At 42.7% G+C, this 26556-nt stretch overlaps 1 protein-coding gene across 2 annotated transcripts in view; it reads left to right on the forward strand.

Annotated features, from left to right (window-relative positions):
- LOC113027186 (guanine nucleotide-binding protein G(o) subunit alpha) overlaps window positions 1-26556 on the forward strand; it is a 105929-nt gene that overhangs the window by 68111 nt on the left and 11262 nt on the right. Inside the window, exons 4-7 of one of the 2 annotated variants that reach the window (XM_026176787.2) lie at window positions 8530-8690; window positions 18319-18447; window positions 20110-20239; window positions 24011-24164. In XM_026176787.2, coding sequence (XP_026032572.1) covers window positions 8530-8690; window positions 18319-18447; window positions 20110-20239; window positions 24011-24164 — 574 coding nt within the window. The remainder of the gene's footprint in view (window positions 1-8529; window positions 8691-18318; window positions 18448-20109; window positions 20240-24010; window positions 24165-26556) is intronic. The other variant, XM_026176786.2, reaches the window with a different exon arrangement.

Genomic DNA, 26556 nt, shown 5'->3' on the forward strand with positions numbered 1-26556 from the left:
AAATAGGAGAGAAACAGGAGCAGATCATAATCAAAGACTTGTTCCGTCTGAAGTCAAACACAAGCACCCGTGTACAAGTTGAATGACCAATTCTTTTATTCGTATATGAGAACTTATTGTTCTGTTTTTTTGTACATTTCACCTTCGTAAGGTTTTGAAATTGCGGTGCTGACTGAGAAATCATACCATCATCGTCGTGGTGTGAACATGTGTGCACAGGATGGTTTGTAATTTAAACGCAACGCTATTTTATTCACATTGGCCGAGTCTCCACAAGCAGTATTCAAGCACTGACTCTGTGCATGTTTGAAATAGTTTGTTTCATTTCTGTATTCACTGGGTTCATGATCCAGCGTTTTGGTTTCTTTCTTAAATGTGTTAGATTAAAGCAGAAAGCCGCTAATCTGCACACTTCCATATTCATCAAGTCATATCATCGTAGTATTGCTGAATTCAGTTCAGTTCAATTGTATTTATATAGCGCCAAATCACAACAACAGTCACCTCAAGGCGCTTTATATTGTAAGGTAGACCCTACAATAATACATATAGACAAAAACCCAACAATCATATGAGCCCCTATGAGCAGCACTTTGGCGACAGTGGGAAGGAAAAACTCCCTTTTAACAGGAAGAAACCTCCAGCAGAACCAGGCTCAGGGAGGGGCGGGGCCATCTGCTGTGATTGGTTGGGGTGAGAGAAGGAAGACAGGATAAAGACATGCTGTGGAAGAGAGACAGAGGTTAATAACAGATATGATTCAATGCAGAGAGGTCTGTTAACACATAGTGAGTGAAGAAGGTGACTGAAGAAGAGATGCATAGTAACAGATCTGTACATAGTGTGGTAAGAAAAGATACATCTACTTTAAGCTGACTTCTTAAACAGAACACAAACAAGAAGGTCAGAAGTGCTCCCATGTTGCATTTACATGTAAAAATAAAAAGGTTATTCTGAGCTTTCTGCAGCAATATAACCTCATTAGGTCAGGAGAAAAACATTTAGTACAACAGCATCTGCTGGGCACATGTCATTACTTGGCTATGACGATACTTTAGGCAAGTTCGAAATAGGTAGTCATGCAAAGGTACATGTAATCCCTCAGGACAGAATAATGTGACTTTTTAACTAACGACTGTGCATGAAGTCAAAAACAAAATCATGCAAAGCTGCATCTCTTATATGCAAAGTAAAACTGATATTAGGTGACAAAGTGAGGCCAGTTTTAAAATTCACATTTGTGTGCATGTGAATGTTTTCAGTGGTATTACTACCAACATGCTTTCATACTGTAGTATTTTGTCATTTATGTGGGCAAAGTTTGAGTTGAGCATAAACACGGCTTCATAGGAAAATAAGCATTTCCACTGTGCTCACCTGAAACCATTGACAGAAAACAAGCCCCGGTACACACACACGCACACACACAGACACACACATGCACACAGACACGCACACACATGCACACGCACACACATACACACACACACACACGCGCACACTCACACACATACAGAGAAACTGGGACCAGTTGTATCCATTCACACGCAGGTGCCCAGATGTATACACACTCCTCTCGCTCTCTGTCCATATCAGGCATTATGTGGCTGCTGACGATGAGAACAGAGCATCAGTAGCAAAAAGGAAGTTGGAGCAGAGACCAGCTCTTTGCTGAAACACGTTCAGATCAAATAAAATCCCGCTGAATGGGATTGGTTCATAGCAGAGGACGACAGAGCTTCAGGTTAACGGTTTAGAGAGAGCTCGTTCAGCGTGTCACGCTGTCACGGCCAGCCGAAGAGCAGGCTTGGGTTTAAATGTGGCTCACGGACATTGTTACTGCCGACGCTGTGTTTGGGTCAGAGGGTCACGGGGAAATGAGTCATATCTTGCGCCTCTCGTTTTTATTTGTCACAAAATGTTCGGAGTCACACACTGAAGATTATACAGTTAGATAATTATTGTAATAATTACATTCATAATACATTAATGTAATTAATATTCTCATATCCTGTAAGTCGTGTTTAGGTCCTGTTTCTGACACCGTGACCGGAAGAGAATTAGACATAAAGGTGTTTATTTTTGCCACCCAGTCAATGAAATTTAGCAGTCATATAAAGACTTGCTGAATTACACCAGTCCAGTCTGAGCTGCACTGTTGTGATTCACTGTTATCACGTTTTAATCCTTCGATTGATCCAAAATGCTACAGCAGTAATACTGATCACGACTCCAAAGAGAGACCATTTTTCTTCCATGTTAGCTTTTCTTTATTGAATCCAAACTTAAAATCCTTCTTCTCACTTACAAGGTCTTGAATAATCAGGCCATCTTATCTTAAAGCCCTCGTAGTACCACATCACCTCAGAAAGAGCTCTTCCCTCTCAGACCGCGGGCTTATTTGTGGTTCTTAGGGTATTTAAAAGTAGAATAGCAGGCAGAGCGTTCAGCTGTCAGGCCCCTCCCTCTTCTGTGGTCAAGGGAAAGGACAACTGGTGACGGGGGTCACAGGCTCCCAAGGCTCAGTGATGCGTGCAGTAAGGGAAGGCCCATGTGGTCTAATATCACACAGTAGCTACTGTAGGTCAGCACACACAGGACTAAGCAGCTCCAGAGCAGTTAGACAGCCCGTGTTGACCTCTAACCTTTGCTGTAAGCAGATACAGTAAGCACATGAAGGTCAGCACTGGACAGCAGAGTAATGAAAGAATGGGCCCATTTACTTAATGATACAGGTCACGTGAGACACATATTATTTATTATTATGTAAAGTAAAGTTCAGGACGTGCCGAGGTGCAGTGGACTGCTTACTTGCAAAATATGGATACCTGTGCTCAGCCATGGAAACACATGCAGGGTTCATCGATATCTGGGTCTGTGGTGTAACTTAGAACAAGCAGACTCGACGGCCACGTCCTGTTTAAAACTAGTCTTTTAAACAGGACGTGTGTGTGGTCAGTGGAGGAAGGAACAGAAGTGGTGGTTGATGGGTGGGGGGAGGGGCTTTCTTCACAGTCCTTAATAAATGGCAAAGGGCAGAATAGGTGATGTTTGGTGTAAGTCTTGAAATGGAGTGGACTGGCTGATGATAGGTTCATTATTGCACACTTCAGCCATGACATTATGACGCACACATGAACACAGATGGGCGGAGCAGATGTATGTGGGTTGCACTGGGTGGGCGTACTGATGTAGTAGCAGGGGATGATTTGGCTGTAGATGAAAGGCAGTAAGTGAGCAGTGAAAGGCCAACAGTAAGTGCTGAACTGTGCTGATTGGCTATTGAATGCTGGGACATGGTAACAAGATTGAGATACAGGCCGTTGGGGGAATGATCACGGTGATGATGATGGCAGCATTGATTGCCTATTCATTGACTAGGTGGGGATTTACAGCAGGTAAATAGATAAAAAGACACACACACATGCATTTGGAGTAAAGTAACCCAAACTACCCGAGTGCATAAGAAGCAAGTTCATCAACTGTCATTAACTGGAGAAAAAAGTAGCTAAAATCCCCAACACGTGTGTGTGTGTGTGTGTGTGTGTGTGTGTGTGTGTGTGTGTGTGTGTGTGTGTGTGTGTGTGTGTGTGTGTGTGTGCGTGTGTGTGTGTGTGTGTATGTGCGTGTGTGTGTGTGTGTGTGTGTGTGTGCGTGTGTGTGTGTGTGTGTGTGTGTGTGTGCGTGTGTGTGTGTGTGTGTGTGCGTGTGTGTGTGTGTGTGTGTGTGTGTGTGTGTGTGTGTGCGTGTGTGTGTGTGTGTGTGTGTGTGTGCGTGTGTGTGTGTGTGTGTGTGTGTGTGCGTGTGTGTGTGTGTGTGTGTGTGTGTGCGTGTGTGCGTGTGTGTGTGTGTATGTGCGTGTGTGTGTGTGTGTGTGCGTGTGTGTGTGTGTGTGTGTGTATGTGCGTGTGTGTGTGTGTGTGTGCGTGTGTGTGTGTCTGTACCCATCCAACAGAGTTCAGAGGGTGTAAAGGTCACTGTGTCCTTCAGTCTGTAGCCATGTCCCTGTTTGAACAAAGGACGCTGTAGAAGTATGACTCATTCCTCGAGTGCGTGTTATGACTAAGCTGGTTTTCTACAGCTCACCGTAGTAATACGAGGAATCCATGTTTGCTGCCTGGAAGAAGCTGAAAGATAAATATGTATGTAACACGGCTAACATGTCGAACAGTTCATCTGAATTTTCTGGATACCTGAGAAAATTCAAATCAAATCAATGATTATTAGATGTGTTTGGTCTCCGCCCACCCCACCACTATGGTCACTGCCTACTTTGATGCAGAGCGTCTGAGCTTTGATGACAGCTACAAGACTGAAACACAGAGTGAGCGTCAGGCAAAACTCTAACATTATGAACTGAACTGCTGAGCATTTTAAGCTCATGTTTATGTAAAAATACTGAAGCTAACAGACGCAGGAAGTTTATTTTACATCCCTGCCTGGTGGGTTCTGGCTAAGCATAAAGTAGAAGCAAAGCATCGCTGCAAATAAGCTACATCATCAAGCTTTAGGGTTAATAACATCACACGCACCTGAGTGTGTGTTTGTGTTTATGCACATCATATTTCCTCAAAGCATGCAGATACATAGAAACAAACCAGTACAAATCTGTAGAGTAGAAACACGCTTGTCATGTGTACGCTCTGTGGTGACAGAAATAACACGGTGCAGAGACTAGAGCAGGTCGTGTCCATGTCGTGAAGGTGGGAAGAAGTTTATTAAAGAAAAGCTTTAAGGAGAGAAGAGCTGCCACAGAGTGATGGAGCAACAATAAAGGAGTGAAGAAACTATTACCTACTGTACACAAACAGCTGCCAGAGCGTTCACACAGTTCAATGAGTGATTTTTGCAGCCTGATAAATCTGATTTACAAAGTTGTAGTTGGACCCAACATGTAACTACCCGTCTGTAAGTAACTGGTCAGCACATTCACTCGGTTGTTTTGTGAGGCTGTTAAAATAGTAGTAAAACACATCTCCTGGTTTACTTTCTGACTAAACGGTGAAAACCCAGCAGTTCCATCATTATACAGTCTGCCTCAGCTGCTAGGCTCTCTGACCACAACTACACCACACCTTTCAAATTCAGCCGCTGTGGGCCGAGGTCGTCTCACGTTGAGTCAGCACGGCGGTTTGATGGACAGCTCTCATAAAAGTCCAAATGAACCTTATATTAATGGTTAAAGACATTGTAGATCTAAAAGTGTACATCCAGGTCAGTGTGATCTTAAGATTTCTTTATTTTTAAAGAGTCAGTGAGAGATTACGGTTTACAGTGACTCAGAGACAGAAAACGAAGAGAGTGTTGTTACACCCCGGCCTAGGCAACCGGGGTGCAACGTAGAAAAACAAAGATAAGGAAAATAAAACCACGAAGGCTCTCCAACAAAATCCCAAAACGAAAATATCCCATGACGAAAGTATTAACAAACCCATTCACAACTATTTACAACAGACTATTTATTTACAACAAAACACCAAACTATTTACAACACAGGGGAGATCGCGACCATGACACACTGAAACACAGGGTTTAAATACATAGAGGGCGCAATCAGGAAATGGACCACAGGAGGGAAACACAGCTGGGGCAAATTAGAACTGACGAGACAGGGAAAATGTAAACTGAACACACTAAGATAACAACAGACCTTCAAAATAAAACAGGAAACACATGACAGTCACGCAAAAACAAAACACTGACAACACCGAAACGTAACAGTGTAAGACATCAGAAGAATGTAGGATTAAAGTATTAAGGAGGAGGAAATGTCCCTTCCTTTGTCTGTATCTGTTTAATTTGGAAAGTGTTAACTTCACTCTGAAGGGACGAACGTGAACTCATCCAGTAAATGAAGTGCGTCTGTTTTCAGGCTGCACTATAGACCTGTGTGACCGTCAGTGTAATATCCATGAGTTTGATTCATGTCTGCACTCAGATGATCGTGTGTTTGTAGGGAGTTTGAACTTCAAGTAGCTCATGTTTCCAGCTGTTGTGATCTGTTAGTCACATCTGTCTGAGTCTAGAGAAGAACGGCTTTAAAAACTGGTGACGTAATGTTCCAGCGATCGAACGATGCTTGTAGATGAAGTGATAACTCGGATACTCAGCTGCACTCATATTTTATTTTTCATTGTTGAACGTTTGATTTTCCTCACTGTGGGGACAGTGACTCGTAGATATCACAGAATATACGTTCGTATCTAAAGCTCGCTGACGCAGAGATCACCGAGCCACGGCGATTTTGATTAACTCAGCTTTGTTTTTTGATGAATATGTTGCCACTTTTACTGTTGCATCACCAGCTCAAGAACAATGAGCCTGTTTAGAGCTTTCTAGAAACGATGACGTCGTGCTGTAGGTATGGACTTTGGCAGCAGGCGAGGGAGCATTTCAACATGTGCAAAATACCAAATGGTCTGCAAAATGTAACAAAGTGCAGCAAATGAAACGTGACGGTAACAGATCAGAGCTCAGTTTATCTGAACAAAGTCGACATCCCATCAAATATTTCAATTTCATTCACTTGCATTTCACCTTTAACCTTCATCATCATTCAGCAAATATGAATTTATCACCCAATCAGGTTATTGTTTAGGACAGCAATGTGTGTGTGCGCGTGTGTGTGTTGAAGACAAAAAGACATTCATTACAGCAGTCACTCTGTTACAATTACACGGTGCACACTGGCTTCTTTTGCTGATAAAGGAGTCCAAAGGTCAGGGCTTGGGCATCCTGGCACAACGATCATGTAAGTGTAGAAAAAAGAAATCAATAATGAAAGAGCGAAGGCCGGGAGGGGGCTGGGATCAAACGCTGTGGATCTCCGAGCTGCTTTACTCTGAGCTTATTGGCAAGCTGAAATAAAGTTTGGGTATAACCCAAAGCTAGGAGCGCGGCGCTGACATTTGTAATCACATGCCCCAAACAGCAACTCCTCTTCAGCTGTATCAGTTACCAGGAGCTGATGTAGCTGCCGCCTTTGTCCAGGAGGCAGCCAGTGCAGATCAGCTGGCTCTGCCCCTGAAGGAAGCAGATCACAGCTGTACGACAACAACCGCCTCTTTGGGCCTCTGCAGCTAAAAACAAACAGGCTAAAAAAGCTCTGTCCCTCCCAGCTGCTCTAAAATGTTGAAAGAGGTCTTTTTTGTTCGTGTTTGCTGTTATTAGCCAATAAAGTCCAAATGTTTGAAGTCGACTGTCTGTATGTTGTTGCAGCTTTGTGCTAATCTGGTTTTTACATCACTTCCTGTGGAAACATTGCACCAAGAGAAGAAATGGCTGTCACTCTGTTTTGTCTTCCTTCTTGTCATATTCTTGACATTTTTTTATTTCTGCTTGCCCTCTAATTAATCTAAGGAGCTTGCAAACAAAAGCGTCTGGACTTCTTTGAGTTGCTTGAAGACGTTTCACCTCTCATCCGAGAAGCTTCTTCAGTTCTAAGGTCAAATGGTGGAGAGTCCCAGATATAAACCTAGTGGGAGGACCCCCCACAGAGGGACAAAAGGACCCCCTGATGATCCTCTAATCGCCTGAGCCAAGGTGTGAAACTGGGTGTGGGTCCCAATCAGCCAGAGTTTCAGGTGAGGTCATTGTGAAACCTGGCCCCACCTTATCATGCGAATTCCTGAGGTCAGATGGCCCAGGATGTGAGTGGGCGTTAAGGCGTCTGGGAAGGATCTCAAAACTGGATTATAGATGGCAGAGAGTTGGTGTCGTAAACCCCGCCTCTGTTCAAAGATGGTCGCTCACAGTGGACATAGATGCTTCTTTCACTCCTCTTTCAAACCATCTGTCCTCTCTGTCCAAAATGTGAACATTGGCATCCTTGAAAGAGTGACCTTTGACCTTTAGATGCAGATGGACTGCTGAGTCTTGTCCTGTGGAGGTGGCTCTTCTGTGTTCCGCTTGTGAAGTGGCTGTTTGGTCTCTCCGATGTAGATCGGTTGGTTTACGACACCAACTCTCTGCCATCTATAATCCAGTTTTGAGATCCCTCCCCAGACGCCTTAACGCCCACTCACATCCTGGGCCATCTGATCTCAGGAAATCACATGACAGGGTGGGGCCAGGTTTCACAATGAGCTCACCTGAAACTCTGGCTGATTGGGACCCACACCCAGTTTCACACCTTGGCTCAGGCGATTAGAGGATCATCAGGGGTCCTTTTGTCCCTCTGTGGGGGGAAACTCCCACTAGGTTTAAATCTGGGACTCTCCACCATTTGACCTTAGAACTGAAGAAGCTTCTCGGATGAGAGGTGAAACGTCTTCAAGCAACTCAAAGAAGTCCAGACGCTTTTCTTTGCAAGGACACACGTGTTACACGTGTACACATTTCGTGCTACATCTGAAACTTTTACATTCTAAATATTTCTCACAAAGATGGTTTGATTACATTGTTTACACAGTGCTACACTGTTGTACTCCAGCGTCTCATAATCAGTATGATGCTCTTGTAATGCCACAGCCTCTTCACTCCACTGACAGCGCTAACCTGGAGCTGCCTCCCTGCTGTGTTTTCTTTCAGGCGGATGCTAAGATGGTGTGCGATGTGGTCAGTCGTATGGAGGACACGGAGCCTTACTCTGCTGAGCTGCTCTCCGCCATGATGCGTCTGTGGTCTGACTCGGGCATCCAGGAGTGCTTCAGTCGCGCACGAGAGTACCAGCTCAACGATTCAGCGCAGTAGTACGTCCATGTGCTTATTTCTGCGTGTTTTTGTTGTGAGGCTGTAAACATTATCAATATCAGTACTGAATCCATTATAACAAAAATAAAAACCTAAATCTGATCCAAAAGTTAGCTTAATGAAAAAGTTAGCAGTGTGCTAGCAGCCAAAGCAATCACAGGGAGGTTTTGCCAACTGGTTGGGGAACTGTGTGGTCTGTAGGTCAGTGCGACTTGGACCTCGTTTGCTTCATCTTACATTGACATCTTTATTTAATTACAGACATCTTTGAAGGATTACAAACACATCCAACACGGCCGACAAGTTAATGTTGCCGTCAACTGTCTGCAAAACCTCAGCACCTGGGACGTTTCCGGCTAATGCTAATAGCTTATAGCTAGCTTGCATGGTTAACAACCTGAGAAGCGTGCTGCCTGCAGTTGACCGCTGAACACAAGTTGCTGCGTAACTTTGGACTAAAGCAAATCGCTTCAAACTTTAAGCAACAGACAGTAAACTTTAGCATTTTGTGAATTTCGAGGAAAAAACTAGAAATCCCGTTTGATAAGACTGTCGGCTCAGTAGGGGGAACCCTGAGTTTAAGCATGATTCCCATCCCTTTGGTGGCTGTAGACACAAAGTGTTTGTAGTGATACCCACAGATGCACCAAATCATCACAGCAAATATATTTGTCTTTGTGTTTGCGTCAGCAGATCCCTGATTTACTGAGACCAGATGAATACATGAGTCATTAGTAGCTGCTACACCGCTTTAAACACAACACGTGAACTTAAACACATACACACTACTGTTTATTCATGCAATCATACCCCGCCTATTACAGTCAATCGCCATTACTGGGTCTATCTTATGCTGAGTGCATGTGTAGGTAGGAAGAGAGAGAGAGCGAGTGGGTGGGGTAGAGAGGAAGAAGAAGCAGTCATTTCCCTCAAGTGCCGTGTTTGTCGTTTAATTGTGCTTCTTACATCCAGTAAAATTACAGCACGACATAAAAAAAAAAGATCGTGGCAGAGGACTCAGTGAAAGTTACATGGATGTTATCATTTAAAGATACAGGCTGCGAGAGAAAAGGTAATAAAAGGTCACGTGAAGGGCACAAGGCACGGCGAGAGAGCGAGAGAAATGGAGGAGGCAAAGTGAAGGATCCTTTGAAGGATTACAAACATACTCCTATCAGCATTTACATGTAATCAGTAACTTAAGTAACATCCACTGTGTGTGTGTGTGTGTGTGTGTGTGTGTGTGTGTGTGTGTGTGTGTGTGTGTGTGTGTGTGTGTGTGTGTGTGTGTGTAGTTTGTCTGTGCTAAATGTCACGTTAAAGATTGATGCACTCTGCCTACTATGTTGTGGCCTGTGGAGCAGAACAGAGCAACCAGCCTATGAACTGATAGGACACATATCACATGATCAGACCACACTAGGTTCAACCTGTGTGTGTGTGTGTCTTTATTGAAAACCCTTAACAGAAGATAAATTTGATATTATTTCTCATGTGGAGAATGTTATAAAGCTGTCCAAAGTTGGCAGTTATTAGTAATATTAATAGTACTTTTTTGTGTGTTGGTACTCACGAGTGCATCTAATGTCTTTTTATTGCATAGAAAGCAGAAGGGTCTATTGTGAGAGGAGCAAGTCCTGCCTGAAGCACCTCTCTGTCTGTCTCTGTGCAAATACCCTGCATGGGCTGACCTATTTAGCACAATGCACATACACTCTGACTGTGATTTACATCCACTGCCTTTATGACACAGTCAGTCATTCAAAACGTGAACACCAATCTTGCACATATGAAATTACATACAAATACCAGGCAAAGTAGTTAAATGGTAGGGGTGCAACGATACACAAAATTCACGGTTCGGTTCGATACTTTGGTGTCACGGTTCGATTTTTTTTCGATACAAAAAAAATGTTCATGCCTTTTTAATTTGTCATTTATTAAAATTATAAATATATATTTTTAACTCAAAAGTACAGTTTTTAAATTTAACCCTAACCCTTGTGCGTGTTTTTTATTTTGACAGCGAATGCGCACCTGCGGACCACTTATGTGCAGCCCTGGTTATTTAGCTCGTCATATTGCAGCCACAGAAATTCTTTTGTCCATGAAACCATAAAGCTGCACTTTCTTTTTGCCTTATAGTCTGATTTGTCATAACTTCTCCGTTTTGTGGTAAGCTTTTCTTTGGCTGTCACTTCTTCACCCTGACCTGTCTTATTTGGCTCAGCAGAACTAAAATATATATCCTGCTGCTTTTACACACTCACTCACATAAGCTCAGCGATTCTCTGCGCGATCAACCTCTCACATGTTTAAGCTGCGGGAGATTTCACTTGTCATGTTTGCATAGTAAGCTAACGATTAATAAGACGATGTCAGAGGAATTGGTGCACAAATTATCATCACTCACAGATCAGTGCTGTCGCTCTCTATACACAGTTCGCACGATTGCAAAGTGAAAGCAAAAAAACAAGCGCAAATTCAAACGCGACTTCAATATGTCACATATTGACAGTGGCTCACCGATGCCAATGACATAATTACCCAGCTACATTTCTGAAAGAATGCAAAAGCATTGACATATATTTTTCCTACAATAGCCCGACGGGCAGGGCAGAGATAGATTTTGGTAGCCCGACTGAAAAAATCGCTAGCTCCGGGACGTCGGGCTAGCGATTTTGCGAGCCCTGTATCTGATGGAGGAATCACTCATCTTTGGAAAAGAGAGTTTAATACAGAGAAATGGCTCTTTCCAAAATAAAAGCTATACTATCCGCTTCTTCTGGGCTATATTCTCAGCAGCATAAGGAGAATCATGTGCTAACAGCTGTCTAAATGACTCGGCTAAAGTTAGTAGCATGCTTGTTGTTTTTGTCTTTGCACTAGGATGATGTAAATGTGCAGTCATATTCGTTGTGTTCCCACTAGTGCTTTCAGGTTAATCTCGTTGAAATGACCTTAACGCCACAACACGGCAAATCTCCGTTAACGAGCTACCGCCGATCGCTCCGTGCATGGGGCTAGACGGCCAACACGTTAACGAGCTAACTGCGCTAACACACTAGTTCCCACCCATGTAATTGAGCATTGCGTGGCACATCCAACATACTGTTTTACTTTAGTCCATGACTCGCTTACCTTCAGGGTCATACGTCACATGAAAACCAAAATAATTCCAAACGCCAGATCTGAATGAGGGTGGGGGAGGTTCAGTTTGCCATGTTGCAAGGAGAGCTTAACTTCTGTCTCGCTAGCTTGCCCTGCGCTCTTCCTTCTGACGATGCTGTCTGTGTTGAGCACTCAGTGAATCTGCGCTCGACTACTCCGCCTAGGCTGCACTGTCGAGCCTAGGCGGAGTAGTCGAACGCAGATTCACTGAGCGCTCAACACAGACAGCATCGTCAGAAGGAAAGTTGATAAAATAAATTACAAATTTTGTATTGTTCGATACATATGCGTACCGAACCGAAAGCACTGTATCGAACGGTTCAATATCGATACGAATATCGTTGCACCCCTATTAAATGGATGCTGTAAGTATTGGCTGAGTTCATCAGGCTAAAAAGACTTGAATACAGAGCTCGTGCATAATGCACAGCTATTACAAACACTCCGTCATCGATGTTGGATAAACGTTACAGTTAAATGTCACAGTCTCTGTTTTGTGCTCAATATATTGATTCTACAGCTTGCATTACATTTGACTATTTAGACTCGCTGTACATGTTATTGGGTCATAATGCAAAGCTGCTTTAGCCATGTTGATCATTTATTAGATCACTGCTATACACAGTGATGCTGGTTTGTCCACTGCAGCGCGTGTGCGTGCGTGTGTGTGTGTGTGTGTGTGTGTGTGTGTGTGTGTGTGTGTGTGTGTGTGTGTGCGAGTGTGCGTGCGTGTGTGCGAGTGTGTGTGTGTGTGTGTGTGTGTGTGTGTGTGTGTGTGTGTGCGTGCGTGTGTGCGAGTGTGTGTGTGTGTGTGTGTGTGTGTGTGTGTGTGTGTGTGTGTGTGATTTCCTGGTCTTCTTCTCATTCGTGCTAAGTAATGACAGGGATTTTTCCTCTGTTGACTCAGAGCACTTTTATGTTGTGGCTAGCTTTCATGGGTTTGCATCACGTAGCTGCTGCTTCTGTAGAAAAGTGCTGGTTTTAAATATGTGTCAGGACATCGCAGTAGGGGACGCATCTAACCAACTAAAGGCTGGTTCCTTAGCAACAGCTATGGGTTAAGACGGTTAAGCCAACCCCTCTCTTGCCATAAAAAAACATAATGCTGCATGGAGATAGTAAATTCTGTGTCACTGTTACAATGGTAATAACAAATTTTATTTAGTTTAAACTTGAAGATAGAGTATATGGGTGTACTGTATGTATTGTGATGTTTATACAATAAATCGTTGCTTTAATGTAAACATGACAAGCTTTTTGTGTTACCGTAAGTATAGAGCTGACAGGCTGCTTATGGCTCCCACTTGATGGATTGTGTTTCTGTAGTGAGCCACTGCACTAGTAAATGGCTCACGTAGAGTCACTGCACTTGAGTTTATACAGCAGGGGATCGATACAGCTGTACTCCATATATCTGGCTCTCTCGTACTCTCTGTGTAAGATGTCCCTGTCGGGTCGGTTTCCTGTTATTGTGGTTGGCTATTACTCCAAAAACAATTTAGAAATGCAGCTCTTCCATGGCACTTTACGGCGGTTTTAGTTAATTAGTGTTCAGTGTTATAGCTTTGTTAACAATACTGCGGGCTGTTGTACTCACAGAGGTTTATTCGTCCATTTTCATGGACATAACTAGCCCAGTTTAGAGTTTTCCCAACTTTAATCACATTTGGAATGACAGCAAACATGAAAGAGATAATTATTGAAATCCCATTTTACTTAAGAACCGTGATTGGATTCTTGCCATTTTCAGAAACAGATAAGGTATATATCAGAATAAAATGTTTAGCTGTAGAATACACATCAAATCATAACCAGTGGGGAATATCAAGCACAGCTGGAAATCTTGTCCATTATCCATATTACCTACACTGTAAAAAAAATTCGTGATACAAAAGTATTTTACTGTGTATTTTACAGTTTTGTACTGTTCTTCTAGAATATCATTAAATTTACATAAATAGACTGTGATATTACATTTCAAATGTAAATTAACGTAAAATCACTGTAAATGTAATAAAACTTAATTTTCTTGTTTGTTAAATGTATCTATCTGTACATATTTAGATTGTTAAAATCAAGGCTGGACTGGGACAAAAAATCGGCCCGGGCATTTTGGCCCACCAGGATAAAGATTGAAAATGTGACGTCATTCAGGGGTAAAACCGCAAAGGATTCTGGGAACTCGTGGCAAGAGGTAGTAGCGCACGCAGGCTTTCAATTGAACTCAGTTACACAGCGATAAAAAGAAACCCAAAAAATGTCAAGAAGCTGTTGTATTATTAACTGCAATAGCCGGTCGCATGACAGCCACGGGAAGCCGACGGGTAAAGAGAGTGTTTGTTTTTTTTTTTATCGGATTACGTTGTTGAAGAGAAATTTTTTAAGCCATGTTTCCGAAGTAAGAGCCAACGGATGGTCTGGATATACCAAATATAACGTCTCAGAACACTCCAGCTCACAGGTTAGTCTGCTCCAAGCATTCCCACAAAGGTCAGAGTTTTGTAGTAGTTAATGCGTCATTTTTCTTAACATAATTGGTGATATAGGTTACAAGCAAGTCTGGCGCTGAACAGAAATTGTCGCGCTTTGCTCCTTTATTTATTGTGCATAAATAGTGAATTGTCCTGACACAATATTGCGTTTCGCTTCTGTTATTATGGTACATTGACAAAAACATATACTTTTATTCACAGGATAAAACAGGTTTTTTGTATCACTAATTGCCCAGTACGATTACAGCATACAATATTGTTGTCTCTGCTACATTTCTGTACCAGAAATTATTTCCACTACTAATTAATTACCATTGAGCTCAAAGGTTATATTAATAAACGGTTAAGGAATGTGTATTTATGAAGACGATTTGTGAGACTGGTAAACTTATGATACGTACGATGGTCTTTCGTTCTACACGGTGCGTTTCAAGGTCCTGCACCCATCCGTCGGTAAACTGTACCTGGGCTTGTTGCAGTGACCTGAAGTTACTAAACTTCATGAGTGTATGCACTCACTCCAAGAACCATATAATTATAAATCTGAGCGTGGTGAAAGTTGGGCAGCACGCTAACGTATTTTGTCCCTCTGTGTGCTCGTAAGGGTCTGACCCTTTCACTCCTTTGATTTTTTTTCCTCGTATCTTTTCTTTGTCTTTTCGTCGAGTCTGTCTTTGTACGGACCGGCATTGTTCTCCTTTTGTTTTGTACATTCCTTTTTTTGCGGCAAAGAAAAAACAAGAAGGTATTGGAACCGGAGAATGAACGTTTTGCGGTGCTGCAAATGCTTGCATTTGATGCGGTACTTGGATTGTTTTGCCACGAGTTCCCAGCATGCAATGCGCAAAAATCACGTGATTGCTAAACAAGGGGGAGGGTGCATCCAGCCTCCTCAGCTGTAATTGGTCCAGCCCAGAGTCAATCATGACCAATTGGCCAATCCAACACCTTTCATTATATATACCCTATATAATATAAAAAAAAAAAAAAGATCCATCGGCCCATAAAAACAAAAAATCGCGGTGTACTCCAAACCACCTCTGGCGCTGGTGCCCTACCCTCAATTTTAAATGCATTTAGACACTAAGGGTTTTCCGGAAGAGCCGTGCTGCTCTCTGAGAGGAAGCTAGTACCATGCTCTCCTGAGTTTTAAATGCACTGACCGACTGTTAACTGTATATTTCTGTACATTTAAGTATTATTATTCATAGTGCTGCATTCATTGACCTTTTTTATAGGTAATTTCATTGTTTAATCACATAAAATTCTTCCTAATTTAATGTTTAAAAGCACTTGAAAAAGGCAAAATCCCATGTAAAATTAGGGCAACAAACTGTATTGTCATTACTGAAAATAACCGTATTTTCATGGGAAAGTTATTTTCTGTGATTTTATCGTATTATTTTGGTGCCCCAGCTGCCGGAAAATTACTGTTTTTTTAGGATTTTTTTTTACAGTGTAGTTTTCCAGCCTGGACGGGAACATAAAGTAGAAATCAGCTTGATTGCCGAGCAGTTAGCAGTTAGCGATCAGTCTGACCGTGTCAGAGATCATTGTTCCTTGGCACAGCACTAATTAAGTTAACCACTGTTGTAATTATTAAACACTTTACTGGAAATTTAATAAACAGTGACCCTGTATTTCCCCCCTTAGTAAAATATAACTCTATAGAAGCTACGCCTACAAACATCTGCTGGGCTTATCATGTCTGGTTTGCTAGATTAGCTAGCTACTCAGCTACACATTAGTTAGTAGCCAAAGCCCAATGACGTGGCAGATCAGCATCAAGTCTGTTGAAAGTTGCTTTTGGTCAAGCATTCTTTTAGTGATAAGCCATAATGTTGTATGTACTCCTGAGGTCGGTGTTCATTGACCTAGCGTACCAAGAAGTATGTCCGCTAAAAACAGCCTAACACAGGTTACAAAAAGTCATCTGCCTGTCCGAAGGTGATATGTAGTTGACATTACTGTGTGTTTGAGACCTTTGTGGGACTGCAGCTCTGCACATTATATAATGGCATTTGTGTTAGTGTGAGTTCGTGTGAAAAGGTGTTTCTGTGAAGCCTAACAGCAGAATGGAAACAACCAACAGGAGGAGCGGACGTGTTCTTGTTAGAGAGGGTCAGACCTCCTGAAGGTCACGAATGGCAAATAACCTAACCCTAACCCTAACCCTTCTTTCTTAGTAAACCTTCTAAGCTCCTCGCAGTTCTTTGGGCTCATTATTTACATTTCCCACGTGCTAGGTTTTGGAAATCTGCTGTTTCTTTGCAAAATGTTTGTGACTTTTCAGTTTGAAATACCGAGTGGTTCACACAAATTGCATGAACCACTCGGCATAATTGATCTGCTTTGGATTGCTTTGTAATGAAGTGCTCTGGTTTGTTTGACTGACTGCCTTGTAATCTAATTAGCATCCTTTCATTTTGTGAATTGAAACATGCTTTAACACCAAGTCACTAATCCAGTCAACGGATGCTGTGTAGAAACATGGTGCGCACATCTTCAGGATGTGGTGCTTGTTTGTTTTCAGTTTCAGAAATAAATCGAGGCTCAGCTGTTCACACTTTCATCTTTGCTCAGGATAAAAATATCCAGTCTTCTTGTGTCCTCCTTACAGCTTTCACATTTTAATCACAATATAATTCAGATTCCTTTCTCTGTAATCAGTTGTTCTTATCGCTGAAGCTGTGACAGTGTACCATCCATTTCTTTTTCTCGTCATCTCTCTAGCTTTTGTCTTTTAAAAGTAACTAATGATCCTCCTAACGGCTCTGAAACAACACTTTGAACAGTTTCTAGATTAAAGATATGCATCTGTGGCACCAAGGCTTTGGGCTAGTCACCTATTACAGTTACATTCAGATGACTCTGTGGACTTTAAACTTGGTTTTCAGTTGATACTTTTACTGATTTTAATTTATTATGCATCTTGTTTATGGCTTTTAATTTTCTTATTTATTTTACTTTATTTGTGTCCAGCACTTTGTGACCACTCGTCTATGGAAGGTGCTTCATGAACACTTTTATAACCTTTGTAAATGTTACTTACTGTCTGTGTCCTTCGCCCCGATGGTGAGATTGACCTTAATTTAAAGAAGGGAATAAACAAGAAAGGAAAAAATGAGGGATTAAACCTTCCAAGGTGCACATTAGCTGGAACCAGAGCAGTATTCAGGTGTTAAAGAGGAAGGCAAGCCTAACAATCACAAAGTGACTCTAACATAACTGTAGCTCTTCCTTCTGTCGCCCTTAGCTGTGTGCTACAGTAGATAGTGTGAGAGCTTGAGTGACTGAGAGAACGATTCTCTGGATTCTGCTGTTCACGATTATTTGATTTATACGTGCACATTAAAAAATAAAGGCCCTCTTCCAGGGATATTCCGTTACATAAGTGAATCCTCCCATTCCCCTTCCTCACTTGTTACCAAGTGGCTGCTCCATGTGGTAACTTTGTATTTCAGACAGACGTTATTCTTCTAATGTGTAGCAGCGAGAAGTTTGCTGTTATCCAGTAAACCAAAATTTAATCAACATTTCTGAGCCACTAAAATAGATTTCTACAATGAGATATTGAACCATGTGACACATTGCTGTTGCTACAGTGCTGATTTGAGGCTCACTTCCCATAGAAGGAGCAGGGAAAGAACAGAAGCACCTGGAATTAGCTCAGATATTTGCAGGGTGTCAGATTGTGCTCATTATGCAACACAAATTCACACTTAAATTGAAAGTAGGCCATAGCACCACAAATCCATTCACATCTCTGTCAATGCAGTCATCAACATTGAGCCACTTACATGAGCTCCTGGTGGATGTAAAGGACACTTCAGGGAAATTTGTGAGAACAATGGCTCGCTGATGTTTTTGGACCTCATTTACACGTGGTATTTTCCTGCAGTTGTTGTATGGGTACACAAACAGTTGTTGTGTCAGATTCTGAGTTTTGTGTGTCTGTGTGCAGCTATCTAGACAGCCTAGATCGAATTGGTGCGGCGGACTACCAGCCCACAGAGCAGGACATCCTGAGGACCCGAGTGAAGACCACAGGCATCGTCGAGACACACTTTACCTTCAAAAACCTTCATTTCAGGTCAGTATCCAAAGCGACTGCTGCCCCGATGTGTGCGCTCGGTGCTTCACTCTCAGCGGTGCCTCTTACTGCTCCTCTAGCCAAGCGTACAGTAGGAACTCCAGCCTGTAATTAATGAGATTAAATGCTTTAAACAAGTGTCTATATTTATGATTCCCTTCCTTTTAAATGAGCTCTGATTCAATTAGAACAAGGAGCCGTGGGAATGATGACAGAGAGGAGAGGCATTATGGGAAAGAGAAGGGGCGAGTCCTGTTCTGGCGTCTAATCTAATCGCTCATTTTCCGCCCTACTTCTGTGGATGTGTGCAGGTATAAGCACACATTCATGTCCTAACTGAAGACAGCAGAGGGGTTAATACGTGTAGCATAGACACCAATTATTTTTCTGGATGGATGCACATCACGTTTGGCAGCTAATGCTTGTTTTGCTTTTCCTCCTTCTTTTGCTTGGGTTATATTGTGCAGTTCATTCTGCTGTCACTCTCACCGTTGTGTAGGAGTTGTGCTGGGTGTGCTTTGTTGAAGAAGCCTAAATATTGTCAGCTCAGTTGCTATTACTAGCAGTCAGGCAGTGTGTGGGAGGCTACAGTGTTCCTCTCCTGGGTGTAACCCATGAACCTACCTACCATTATACCCATCACAGACTTGACTGACTTCATCTCACTGTGGATTAAGTCCTTTAGGGTGGTTGTTATGTTCTTTTCTAAAATTGCACATCTGAATCTGGTCATTTGCAACATCAGCTGACTTACTTTCAGTGCAGCACACTCCTGTTTTTTGGTTAGTGTGTGTTTTTGTATACTTGTGACAGATGTTGAGCTACCTCAACAGTTTCAGCTTTAGTGCAGTCCTCAGAAAATCAAACCTGACGTCAGAAATTGCCACGTGTCTGTGGTAATCGATCCGGAAAACTGTCGCTGCAGAGGAGAGACGGGAGAAACAAATCCAGATACTCTGAAGCTCCATTTCTCTCACTGTGATAAAACCCTGATAGGATTTAGCGTCAGGCTAACACCCTGATCTGTACACGCCGCAGTCAGCAGGTACAGTGTGCATACGCAGAGGCACTGTCCTCGCTCATGCAGAGGAAATCCTAATAGCAACCTTCTGACAGCAAATATAAGAGCTCCTTTGTTTATCTGAAGAGCGTAAATAAGTGAAAGTCACATGTCAGATCATCATCGGTGATAACAGTATAAGGAAATGATGTCAGCATAAAAACTGTTTCTGTGTTTCTTTAAACCACAAACTGTTTCAAAAATCAGATTCTGAGGAGAAAAGAAGGAAATCCAAGAAGATCTTTGTGACGGCGCTCGGGAAGCTGTTAATATCAGACATCCTCAGAGCACCTTCAGGTCCAGGAGCGAGGCCAGAGTCCTTCTGTGTGGACGTAAACCTGTTATTAGGACTGTGTTATACCCACGGACTGAAAGCTGCTTTACTCCCCGGATCTCCGTCAGTTTGGACGTCTGCTAAGAAGTCGTTCTCAAATTGAATCAGGCTTCGAAATGAGCTTCAAATTGAATCACTTTCTAATTTGACTTGACTGAATTTAATTTATTATTTCTATTTTGTACAAATGTAATAATTGACGATTTCAATTATGTTTGTGTTAAAAAATCTGATCTTGTTTCCCGTGTTTGTCTCTTGTGTCCATCAGGCTGTTTGATGTGGGAGGTCAAAGGTCAGAGAGGAAGAAGTGGATTCATTGTTTTGAGGATGTCACAGCCATTATTTTCTGTGTGGCGCTCAGCGGATATGACCAGGTGCTGCATGAGGACGAGACCACGGTAAGGACACGTGTTCACAGCTGTGCTCTCTCTCTCCAGTGAATCCGTCCCACGTTTATGCATTCTGGATTTAGGAAAACAAAGGTCACGGCACACACGACAAGCAGCCAGTGTAAAGATAGATCTATGTTTGTCACATGTAAGCGGACACAAAGCTTGTGACAGGGCTGGAGAGAAATGTCTGAAGAAATCAAGCCGTGCACATCTGAAAGGGTTATATATAAATACCTAATGCAGTCCCATTAGGACCCACAGACTGACTCTGTGGTAAACCACACGTCGTGCTACACAGTGAACTTCTGTGGAATTATCCTCTGGGCTTTTACTCACTTCCTGCTGCAGAATACGTGAGGACGCTGAAGTCCCCACGGAAAATAGTTTTCAGACTTTTTGTTTAACAAAGGTTGTAACTGAATGCAAAGGTACATGCGAGTTATTTTTCTCCATGCAAATTATTCTTCCCTGCAACGCACAATAAACAAATTTCTAACTTGGACACAACGAATGTTCCACATGATTCAACACGGCGGCTGTAGAGTCCGGGACGGGTGAAGTGTCGTCACTGCAGAGAAGAAAGAAGCGGTGACATTAACCACAGAGGATCCCTAACGATTATATCGCGTAACCTAAAACAAATAAGCTGATTTGAATGCACAGCACTCGCTGCTATTTATAAGCATAGAGTGAATCCTGGGAGAATTCCAGGAAGTCGAAATGTGTTCAGGTGCTCATCTATTTATGCAGCTGTCATCAAGCTTCCCTCTGAGCTGGGAGCACCAGAAGACGGGCGCTGGAGGAGAGGAAATATCCACCACAAAATGTGCTCACAAATAGCTTCGTCCTGTTTTTGCCGCTTGCATTTAAAATCTGTTGTTTCTGTGCCTCCATATAAATAGCGGTGCAGTTGTAAACAGGCGTAGCTTTGAGCTTGCTGTTTCACAGTCGTGCATTTGTCTTTACAAACCTGTGTGGAAGAAGCAAAATCCCACCGAAAGAAACAGCCTGGACCTTTTTCAACGACGAGCTAGTGATTCTGATTTGTTGACGTAGAAACCGTGAAAGAGCGTGAAAGGCTGCCTCTGTTACCTCTGCACCAGTGCCACAGGAGTTTCAATCAAAAGTGTCGTACTTAATGATCGCTTGACAGAAATTTACAGTATTGCTAAGGTCATGAACGAGAGACGTGATGTGACAGCTGAAAATCCCAAGACACAACAAGACAGATCCAGGCATCCAGCAGTAAACACGCTCATATGTTCAGACAACACGAGCTGGAGTGTTTTTGTTTTTGCAATCTGACCGACGTAATTCTCAAATCAACACTAATATTGTTGAACCAAACAGTTTTCAACGAGCTGCTGCATCCTCTGCCAGTTTTACTAGCAGATGCGTCCATATGCGCACAGTGAGGATGTTACACAGTCGAATGGTAAAGATACCCCCCCCCCCCCCCCCCCCCCGACCCGGCAGTAATGGGAGTGATACATACTGCATATCCCTTCTGGGCAGTTCATCAAAGTCGCTGATAGGCTGTGGATTTAATTAGCATGGCAATATTTCCCATTATACTGATCCTTGCTGGACGGGAGATTTTTCTTTTCCCTATCAGACCGAGATCGTGCGTCTGCAGCCCTCACTGCTCTGTCTGCTGACTTGGTTCGAAGGCTGTTTCATGCTGCATGACGACATGCTCCGTGCCTGCATTTAACTGTGTTTAATGACGTTTGAAATAGTTTTCCCAAGAACTCCCAGAATACTAGAGATCGCCAAAGTCACACGACTCAGTCTTTTAATGTCACTATACACATGTACAGTGAGATCCACAGTTAGTGTGCAAATATACAAATAAAAGTGTTATATATTTACAGTGTGGGTTATTGCACAGTATTGACGGTAGTTTATGTACAGAGGGAAGTCCTTGGATTGGGGGGTGGAGCTGTGTCGTCACGTGTGAGCTCAGGGTGGCTTTTGGGAAGAAACTGTTACATTATATCAATGTGTTGTTATTATCAGTATTATTATTATTATGTATTAATAAATAATGGTGGCAAAAAACAAAATAGGTTCATTCACATTTCACTGTTATGAACTCCTTGACATTATACATCCCATAATCACCCACACACATGACATTTATAACACTTCTGTTTAAACAAGAGATGACACGTGTGAGTTACAGCTTCAAAGATACTGCTTGAGTGAATGTTTCTTAAAGCCTTTCAGCACTTGCAGATATGCTGCCATTGGTAGAACAGGAAAACTTCTTATAGCCGAGATTTATTCGTGGGCTGTTTCGGAGAACAGAGAAGAGCTGAAAGAGCCGCTCGCCGGCTTTCTGACCTTTTAAAAAGCATCAGTGTGTTAGAGAGACATCGACACGGCTCACGCTACACTCAGTGCTGTTGCTTTGTTGTTCTATTGCGTCTACTCCAGCAGCTCTGGCATTGTGTTTTTTCTGTGTCACCTCCTCATTTCTGTTGGAGCGCTCTAACGAACACAGGCGTATCCCCCCACCCTTTGACGACACGACTGCTGTATGTGGATACTGTCTTCCTGCCTAAACACTTTCCTTTTAGCACTTGGGATGCATGTGTGTGTATGTGGGATAGAGGACGGGGGGTTAAAAAGGAAGTGGGACTTGGGTTGGGGCGACGGGGTCCCTTGCATTTTCTGTTCCTGCTCTAAGCTCCGCCCTGCAGCATCTCTGGCTACTTCCACTCCTCCTGTCACTGTTGCCATCGACTGTCTTCTCTAACCAATCAGCAGTCAGATCTTCTACAGAAGCTCCACCCACAGACAGGTATGAAACCACCCCGATAGGTGTACGCACACTCTGAGAGTTGAAAGCAGCGCCTCTTTGTGTCTGTGAGCCGCTCAATCCAAAAATGTTGTCTGGCTTTCTCCTCTCTCTTTCTTCCTGGTAACTTTTTAAAGCTCTTCTTAATTTCCTAATTTTCTATAGATCTGTTTTTCCCTAATCCAATCAGCTGCTTTTGCTCCCCTGTCCTGATCTAAGCAGGAAAGAAATCAAACTGGAGAGAAACTGCTTTCAACTCTGTCTCTGAATCAATTTCACTGTAGCATGAACGGGTTTGTTATGAACAAATAATCCAGGCCTCAGTTTTGTTTCATCTTCTACTTATTTTAGTAGCCAACCAAACAGTGGATACTAATTATTCATTTATGAAGCACATGCATTGTTCCTGTTTGGCCGAGAAGATAAATATAGTCAGAAAACACTTGCAAAGCTTTTAGTTTCAAAGTGCAGTAATAACTTGAGCCTCCTCTTCCTCCTCCTCTCTGCCTTTACACTTCATTACCTCCACAAACTGTCACTGCAGCTTTTTCCTCAAATACATGCTGCCAGCCCGTGCAGTCACCTCCTCCTCCTGAAAGCCTCACTCTGCAGGGCCCAGAGTGGGTGCTTGTGCTTAGTTGCTCAGTGTAATAGAAGCTAACTGGCTAAAAGAGCATGGCTTTGCTATTTAGATTACTAATAATGTTGATTACTGATACGCTGATACAAATACACATACCCAGATATACGTGTCACTTTCCAAGAGGAACTTCTAGGACTTCTGTTCTTAGATTCAATTTTAATTCCTCTTTGTGTTAAGATTGTGTGCATGTGATATGGGTGTCCTTAATTTCGCTTTGTGTATGCATGTAGGTGAATACTATATGCCCGCGTTTCCGTTATGTGCTTTTACAGTGTGTTAGTGGTTAGAGGTTTAACAGCCCCGTTAACTCGTGCTAATTTCTCTCCTGCAGAACCGCATGCACGAGTCTCTCAAGCTGTTCGATTCCATCTGTAACAACAAGTGGTTTCAGGAAACCTCCATCATCCTCTTCCTGAACAAGAAGGACCTCTTTGAAAGCAAGATCAGCAAGTCACCGCTGTCCATCTGCTTCCCTGAGTACACTGGTACATACAACCCTGCACTGTGACATCTCATGAAGTGTACTTATGTTAAGAAAAGCCAAACGTGGGTTCTAAAACGAGAACTAGAACCCCTCCCAGAGTCCAAACCTGCACCGAGGATTTACTTTTAAGGGAATCGTTCTTTTCTATGTATTCATTTTATTTTTGTTTAAAAAGTTTGCAGTGCAGTAAAGGAAAGGCAGCTGTGAAGTGGAACAGTGAGATCAGAGGTCAAAGGTGACGAGATATTTGAACGCAAACTATAACGTGATATTTAGAAAATCCATATGCCGACATCATTCCCTAAATGTTACGATACAAACAAAAGGTTGAAAGATGAGACACATTTTATGGAAATTTGACCTTGAAGAAAAGGTCAGAGGTTACATCATTGCTTACACAGCAGGAAACAATGTTTTAAATAGCTAAACTTTGACCTTCGGATCAATCTCTCGACTTTAAAGGAGGTCAGATATCAAATATGTGGCGATATTTGAACTCTCTATATGGTGCTTTCTATATATTGACAGTACACACTTGTAAGAGTGGAGCCTGGCCTCAGTCATAATCTGCCCTCTCCTGCTTAGGCCACAGGTTACACTGCCAGGTACAGTCAATACTACAAATGCAGTACGCATTCAGATAACTACATCAGCAGCTACAGCAGTGTTCCTGCTTGACATCAGAGCTGCAGGCTTTAAGAAGCATTAGTTCCCAGCTAGATGTTGCTTGGTGGCTCTTTACAGCATTCGTCAACACTGGAATGGAAAAATATGTTTACTATTCAACTTTATTTACACAGCGCCAAATCACAGCAACAGTCACCTTAAGGTGCTTTATACTGTAAGGTCGACCCTACAATAATACATACAGAGAAAAACCCAACAATCATATGACCCCTATGAGCAGCACTTTGGTGACAGTGGGAAGGAAAAACTCCCTTTTAACAGGAAGAAACCTCCGGCAGAACCAGGCTCAGGGAGGGGCGGGGCCATCTGCTGTGATTGGTTGGGAGAGAGAAGGAAGACAGGATAAAGACATGCTGTGGAAGAGAGACAGAGATTAATAACAGATATGATTCAGTGCAGAGAGGTCTGTTAACACAGTCTGGCTACAGTATTTCTGCCTCCAGGGTTTGATAGTTGTGTCGATCAGGACCAGGGGAAAAGGTTTGTTGTCCATTTATTTTTTTAAACTGTGGGTGAATCACTTTCACATTCAAACTGTCAGCACCAGATGCTGCTATTAAGTATTGCACACACACCCGTATTTGTAATTAGGCGAAGCAGCAATCGAGCAGAAACGTTGGCAAACTTCTTCAGCTGCTCCAGCTGTTTATTGAAACGAGCCTGAGATCTGTGGACAGCTGCGAGCATTAGCTGCTCAGACTAAAAGTGGCTTCCCTTTCATAACTGCATTATGGTGTAAAAGTCCTTTCTTTTGTCACCACAGTCCAGCTGCACCTATATTAGAGCTGGTGATGTGGTTGATGATTTAAGCTGTCATTCGCTGAAGTTACTCTTTCATTAAAAACAAGCATGTCGAGATTTCACGCAGAGCAAAAATACAGTGAAATGAATCAGACCTGGCCATTCATATATGTAGCTCTCAGTTTTGAAGTCACAATTGTGCTGATTTCTAAGAAAGTATGAAAGTCGAACATAACGTTGAATACAGACAAAGAGACTCACAGGGAATAAAAGCTGGGGTGTTAGTGGGAGCACGAGAGGAGCTCCAGTGAGAGAGGAAACAAGAGACAAGACAACATGTGAGGCGGGGAGGGGGGGGGCAATGCCAGAGACGGAGAGAGCAAGAGTGTGAGAAATTTATAACAACACAGGCAAAGCAAGATGGTGGGAACGCAAGAGGCCGAGCCAGCGGGACTGTGAGAAAGCGAGAATTAGAATTCCAATCTTGTTTTCGGCCCCTTCTCCTCCTCTCTTCACCCCTCTGCAGACTTTGTGCCTGTTCTGATGAAGTTGCCACCGAAGCAGACAGACGAACCACAGTGCTGCTAATGGCTGAGAGCCAGATAGATGTTAGCGACACTTGGAACAACATTTGCTCCAATCAGTGAGATCTGACTCATTCTAAAAGCACTGTACCAATTTAAGCTGCATTACCTGCCAAATGCTTGCGTAAAGGCAGAACAGTTGATAATGCTGTTGAGCTAAAAGGCTGCACAGTGGATTTGCCAGTGCTGGTAAATTGATCAATGCACGGTACGAATAACAGCTCCGTTATTTTTAGCTTCAGGGCCTCGTATCTGTCACATTCTGAAGTCTGTAACACATTAATAATGTTCAGGAAGTTGCAGTCTGCGCCAGCAATAACAGGACATATTAGCTTCCATCACGTATCATTTATCTGTCTGAAATCACCTCGTCTGAGAACG

The sequence above is a fragment of the Astatotilapia calliptera genome, chromosome 7, assembly GCF_964374335.1.
Source record: "Astatotilapia calliptera chromosome 7, fAstCal68.1, whole genome shotgun sequence".
NCBI lineage: Eukaryota > Metazoa > Chordata > Actinopteri > Cichliformes > Cichlidae > Astatotilapia > Astatotilapia calliptera.